Source organism: Babesia bigemina, scaffold Bbigscaff_63361 (genome assembly GCF_000981445.1).
Source record: "Babesia bigemina genome assembly Bbig001, scaffold Bbigscaff_63361".
NCBI lineage: Eukaryota > Apicomplexa > Aconoidasida > Piroplasmida > Babesiidae > Babesia > Babesia bigemina.
In genome coordinates this window covers 1-6401 of record NW_012237103.1, presented here as the reverse complement: position 1 = coordinate 6401, position 6401 = coordinate 1, and the positions used below count along the sequence as shown (strand labels likewise).

The 6401-nt window shown below is 46.1% G+C and overlaps 2 protein-coding genes across 2 annotated transcripts; both read right to left on the bottom strand.

Annotated features, from left to right (window-relative positions):
* Window positions 1–11: 11 nt before the first annotated feature.
* Window positions 12–3370, bottom strand: BBBOND_0002040 (hypothetical protein, conserved; the record flags this gene model as incomplete). Its single annotated transcript, XM_012915044.1, has 2 exons — window positions 12–3302; window positions 3347–3370. The coding sequence occupies 2 exons, from the start codon at window positions 3368–3370 to the stop codon at window positions 12–14; spliced, it is 3315 nt and encodes a 1104-aa protein (XP_012770498.1).
* Window positions 3371–4734: 1364 nt separating this feature from the next.
* Window positions 4735–6401, bottom strand: BBBOND_0002030 (hypothetical protein, conserved; the record flags this gene model as incomplete). Its single annotated transcript, XM_012915043.1, has 1 exon — window positions 4735–6401. A coding segment is annotated over one exon (1667 nt), but the record flags the coding sequence as incomplete, so codon positions are not given.

The following is a 6401-nucleotide window of genomic DNA, read 5'->3' as shown; positions in this document are numbered from 1 at the left end:
GTTGAGCAGCGTCAAAAACACCTTAGCGCCATTTTTCCTTCAGGCGTCAAAACATCTTTTTCACCGTCTCTTTTAACCCACTCTTTAATACTTTCACCTCCATCATACCTACTCACATACCCCTTCCCCAACTCTCCCACGAATCCCAGCATCCCATCCCGCAGCGCCTTGAGCACGGGCCGTCCTGCGTCCGGCAGCGCTTGGGGGTCGAGGGAGGAGGTGGAAGAGGAGAGGGTGGCGAGGCGGAGGGAGACGGGGTGGCTGAAGTGGGCGTAAAGATTTAGTGCCGATGCGAATTTTTCGATGTCTTTTTCGAAGTTTTCGAGTTGATTGAATTTTTTGTCAAGTTTCTTCAAATCGCCATTTGAGTAAGTGACGAGCTCCTTGAAGAATAAATACGCCTTCGTAGATAGTCCGGTGAGAGTTTTGAAATTATCTATATTTTTTAGCGGATCTATTTTTTCGTTCATCTTACCTATGAGCCCTTTCAACCCAGTAACCAAGTCGTCGTTGATGGTCTTCCGAATTTTCGGAATCTGACCGGAGACAGACGCCTGCAGGGCTTTCACCTCGGCCTTCATTTGCGCATTGAACATCTGTTGGATGCATTCCTCTAGCTCACTAAATGCTTGCGAAACTTGTTTCTTTAAGTGCTTATCAAGGGCAGGCAGAGTTAATTTGACAAAGCTCTGTGCACTCACTAGCGCGGCTTCCAAGGTGTCGATTGGCCCGGTGAGAGCTTCCTCGGCGGCCTGCACCTTTGGTAGAATTGCTTCAACATTACTAAGAATATTTTGGATCTTGCTTTTTAATTGATCCATAACTTGACCAGCAGTTTTACTCTTAGCATCAACTGTGGTAGGAAGTTTTTTCAGTTGGTTAAGTTCTGCGTCAATTGCATATACCGCTTCGTCAAGGGCCTTTCTGGATTCGTCAAACTGTTTCATCATTTCCGCCACGTTGATTTTCTTACTCGAATCCATCTCAAATTTGTCAAGTACACCCTCAATTGCAGTCTTGGCAGCATTCTTGATCTCCCTCTGGGCATCTTCGTCAAAAGAGGTGATAGCGCCCTTGAGATCTCCCACAGCTACTGTAAGCTCGTTGACGAGACGTTGGACTTGAGCTTCGGTAAGTTCAGCGTTCTTGGAAGCTAGTAATAACTGGTTTAATTTCTCTTCAAACTGGCTGAACGCTGAAAGGAAAGGATCGCCATTAGGCTCTTGGGTAGGGGTTTTCAGTTTCTGTATCACGTCAGATAATTGTTTATAAATACCGTGTCCAGTTCCCGAAGCACCATTGATTTTAGTATCAAGCGCATCCTGATAACGCTTTGTGCCCTCCCGGGCTGCGGTGTCTGCAAAGGATTCGACGTCGCCATCTGCGGCGACGATCTTTCCCTCCGCATCGGCTTTCATGGCTTTGAAACCTGTGGTTGAAGATCCAGTTGGTAATTTTTTGATGGTGTGTTCTCTTTTCAGGAACTCTAAATTTGCCTGCATAGTTGCGGTGCCATATGATGTTCCAACGGCCACAGTGAGCCAGTCTTTGAAAATGGAACCGACTTTGAGGCCCAAGTGACTGGTATCACCTTGCCGAAGCTTTGTGTAATCGACGCTTCCTAAATCCTCAAAATATGCACCTATTACGTTTGTCTTAATGGCATTCTTAACCGCCTGGATCGGCTCCGCTAACGTTTTTCTAATATCTCGAAGCTTCAAATCAACTTGCTCCTTGATCGTTGTATGCACAGTCTTCAGATCAGTTACAGGCCTCTCAAGACTCTCCGCCAGAGCGCTCAGACCACTTTTAATTTCATCCGTCTTAAGTTTACTAACGTGTTGACACAATGATTCAAATTCTTTGTGAAAACTCTTAATGGCGGCATTATATTGACTGCTTAAGCTTTGTGACATATTGGTTATGGCGCTCTCCGTGCTGTCTAACTTATGCTTCGATCGTCCTAGCTCTTCTAGCTGATCGTTGACGAGACTACTACCACCAGAAACATCTATTTGACTGTGAAGCTCATCAATCCCCTGCTTCAACTTTTCCAACCCACGATAAACATCATCATCCAGTCCTTCCACTTTCATCCGAACGATTTCGAAATTCCTCAGCAGATCGGTAGTGCCAGAATCCGTTCCGGTGAATTTCTCAATCGACTTTTTTAAATCAGTAAACTGCTGCATAATAACCTCTTTATACGTTTTCTCATAATCCTTTCCCCCGTCACCTAGCAAATTCTTCGCTAACAGCTTCGCCTGGTTCACGGCTCTCTTAATGTTGCCAATATGGTTGTCCTTCTCCTTTCTGACGTTCTTGATTTGATCGTCGATGTTTCTGAAATTATCGTTTAATGATTTCTGCAATTCCTGCATTCGCGATCCAATTTCCCTATTGACGTTCTGCGGCAACTCCGTCAACTTATTCTTAACCGCTTCGACGGAATTCTGCACTGCAGGGTCATCCACGGAAGTGCCGAAATTTTGAACAACCTCCTTAATTAACTCTATTCTAGATGCTATTTTGTTTCTTAGGTTTTTATCGATTCCATCCAAGGCTGTCTCTGAACTCAAAACGTTCCCGAGGTATATGCCTGCGATGCCCTGCCAATTTTTCAACTGATCGGTGATGGACATTTCATCGAGATTGGCCGACATATGGCCATCTATTGTCGATTGCAGTATTTCTAAAGGCCTCATCACTTTTTTATTTTTTTCATTCACCTCCCCCAACCACCCCTTTATCCCCTGCTTGACCGGCTCAATCGCAGCCTGCAAACCGTTTTTGCCTTTATTAAGATTTTTATTTAATTCATTTACTGCTTTTTCTAATGTGTTTTTATAAGGTGATAAGTTTGAATTTTCTTTTACTTCACTAATTATTTCATACAAAAATCCCATCACCGCATCACAGAGCCTATCCAAGTCAGAGTACACAATCCCCTCTCCAGTGTAGCCTTTGGAGTCTTTGTTGAAGCCGAGGAAAGTCTGAAGACCATCGCAAAGATTTTTAAGCAATTCATTTGGATTATTTTGGCTGTTTTTATTTGCTTCTTTAAGGCTCTTAAGTTTCTCTATCTGCTGAGTGATGCTCTGACAATTCGTAGGATCTTGACAATCACTAAAATTTAGATTATGATTTTTGGCGTTTTTACACTTATTATGTTGTTCAGTAAGGATGTTTATAGCATTCACAATGGCTTTCTTAACACTCTCACTTTCACCAACAAAAGCGCCAAGTTGACCAGCAAGGTGACCAAGGCTAATGAGCTTGGAGTCAATGTCCTTCAAGGCTTTCTTAGTAGCATCGTCAGTAAGAGAATGGTCAGTATCAGCAAGACATTATAATGGTTTATGGAGGTCATAGCGGTATTATGGCGAGGTAATTCGGGCGATGTAGAGTGGATAAGGGGCGATGTAGAGTGGGTAGAGGAGCGATGTAGAGTGGATAAAGGGGCGATGTGGAGTGGATAAGGGAGCGATGTAGGGTGGGTTAGGGAGCGATGTGGAGTGGATAGAGGGGCGATGTGGAGTGGGTTAGGGAGCGATGTAGAGTGGGTTAGGGAGCGATGTAGAGTGGGTTAGGGAGCGATGTAGAGTGGGTTAGGGAGCGATGTGGAGTGGATAAAGGGGCGATGTGGAGTGGATTAGGGAGCGATGTAGAGTGGGTTAAGGGGCGATGTAGAGTGGGTTAGGGAGCGATGTAGAGTGGGTTAAGGGGCGATGTAGAGTGGATAATAATCACCACTTGTTTCCATGTCATCGCTGCCGTGACCATGTCATCGCTGCCGTGACCATGTCATCGCTGCCGTGACCATTTCATCGCTGCCGTAACTGTCATCGCTGCCGTGACCATTTCATCGCTGCCGTGACCATGTCATCGCTGCCGTGTCCATGTCATCGCTGCCGGAACCATCAACTTGGTCAACACATTGGTCAGCACTTTGGTCAACACTTTGGTCATAGCATTGGTCAGCACTTTGGTCATGGCATTGGTCAGCACCTTGGTCAGCACTTGGTCAGAGCATTAGTCAGCACATTGGTCATGGCATTGGTCAGCACATTGGTCAACACGTTGGTCAGCACTTTGGTCAGCACATTGGTCAGCACATTGGTCAGCACATTGGTCAGCACATTGGTCAGCACTTTGGTCAGCACATTGATCAGCGCTTTGGTCAGAACATTGGTCAACACTCTGGTCAGCACGTTGGTCAGCACATTGGTCACCACTTTGGTCAGCATCTGGATCACCACTTTGGTCATGGCATTGGTCAGCACATAGGTCACCACTTTGGTCAGCACATAGGTCACCACTTTGGTCAGCACGTTGGTCAGCACGTTGGTCAGCACTTAGGTCACCACTTTGGTCGTGGCATTGGTCAGCAGATTGGTCAGCACATTGGTCAGCACATTGGTCAGCACATTGGTCAGCACGTTGGACAGCACATTGGTCAGCACGTTGGACAGCACATTGGTCAGCACATTGGTCAGCACCTTGGTCAACAGTTTGGGCAGCACATTGGTCACCACCTTGGTCACCACGTTGGTCGTGGCATTGGTCAGCACCTTGGTCAACACTTTGGGCAGCATCTTGTTCAACACTTTAGTTAACTACTACACAATCACATACAACGATCAATGTGTGATACAACAGATTAAAGCACAATTCATAAGTTAGGTGAGTAGGTGATATGCTAGGTGAGTGTAGATAGTAAACACGTGAGTACGATTATGGTTGCAGGTAAAACACTTTGTTAAGTTTGTTAACACGTGCGGCGGCGAGTAGTGACTGAGCAGCGATGCGATGTGATGAGGGACTATGCAAGTGAGATTTGATGTGGAGGAGGTCTAGGCGGATGACCATGATGTGGAGGAGGTACAACAAAGAGAGGAGCCAGAGGGCGACATTGAGCCAGATGAAGGGCTCCCTAATTTTCCACAGGAAATTGTCGCACGTTTTGAATAGTTGTTTGAAGTAGTCAGAGCTAATAACTCTGCTCAATAGCACGCCAAAATGGGCACACGTCTTAGATTTTTCATCCTCATTCAACATAGCAGCATCGCCGAAGACAAATCCACATCTGTACAGAGTGGCCATGACACCTTTGCAGCTGACAATTGATGAGCAGTGACAAGGAGTGTCAAAGCTTCCGTGATGCCCTGGTCTACAACTATTGCCATGTTGGCAGCTACGGCATCCCCAGTCCCTGCAATAGATTTGCTTGAATTCTTCAAGCAATAATTTGAGAAATTTGTGGAAGCTCCATGGAAGGTATATCGCCCACGATAGATAGAGGTCCTTATGCTTTTTGGGTAAATGACGATATGAATAATTGAACAAGGAACGGAGGTACGGGGCACACAGCTTATTATCACAGCGGGTGTTCTTCGATAGACTCGCTAGATTGGCTGTTTTGATACTGTGGCTGTCTTCCGAATGGGATTCCTGAGTGCTACCATAGGCATCACGCAGTGCACCGGTGAGTTCCGTGTAGGTGCGATATAGATCAATGGACTGCTTCGTAATGGCAGAGTCGACCGCGTCTCTGAGCGGATGGCTGACACTATCTTTTAACCCCTCGACAAGCGACAAAGCATAACTGAAATGTTCAGGTAAAGTGGATGGCGGTTTAGGCACCAAGCAGATCAGTGCTGAGAGATGCGCATTGGAGAAGAATTTTCTCAGAATTTCACATATGTCTCTGCCCGTCCTAGTGCTACCAGAGAAACCACGGAAACCCAGGGGTGTCAAGCACGGCATGCCAGGTTTAGATTTTGCACATGTTGAACATACAGACCTACAACCAATGGAGGATAGATCGTGAGGAAGACATCCGGTAAGGCAGTCGCTGAGGTATGACTGAAGGGGCGAGTTGGTTGAGCATTTGGTTGACTCTTTGGTCGGCTCTTTGGTCGACGCTTTGGTTGACGCTTTGGTATGCTCATTGCATGGCCATTTGGTAGAACCGACATCTCTGCCGTACTGGCAATCGTACCATCCACCGTGCTTGGTGGATAAATGACATTGAGTATATAGGAATTGAAGGGCCGGGAACAGTCGACGAAGGATGTCTAAAACCATGTTGAGGCAATCCTCGCCAGATTCGGGATAATACAATTTAAGCGAATTGTTAGAGTAGTCAACGGCGTAGGTTGTGAAAGCGTCTCCCGTGCCGAGAATTCTAGTCAACACGTCATAGGATTTCGCGCAAATGTCGTTGAGTGCATCGGCAACTTTATTGTATATTACGTTGTTAGGATGGGCTGGAAGCGATATGGATTCGGCCGCAACGTCGATGACTTTAAAGCTCACATCGCTCTCTGTCTCCTCCTCGTCTGGATCATCGAATTGCTCGAGAATAGATGGACCTAGTTTGGATGAATGTACGCGAGTGT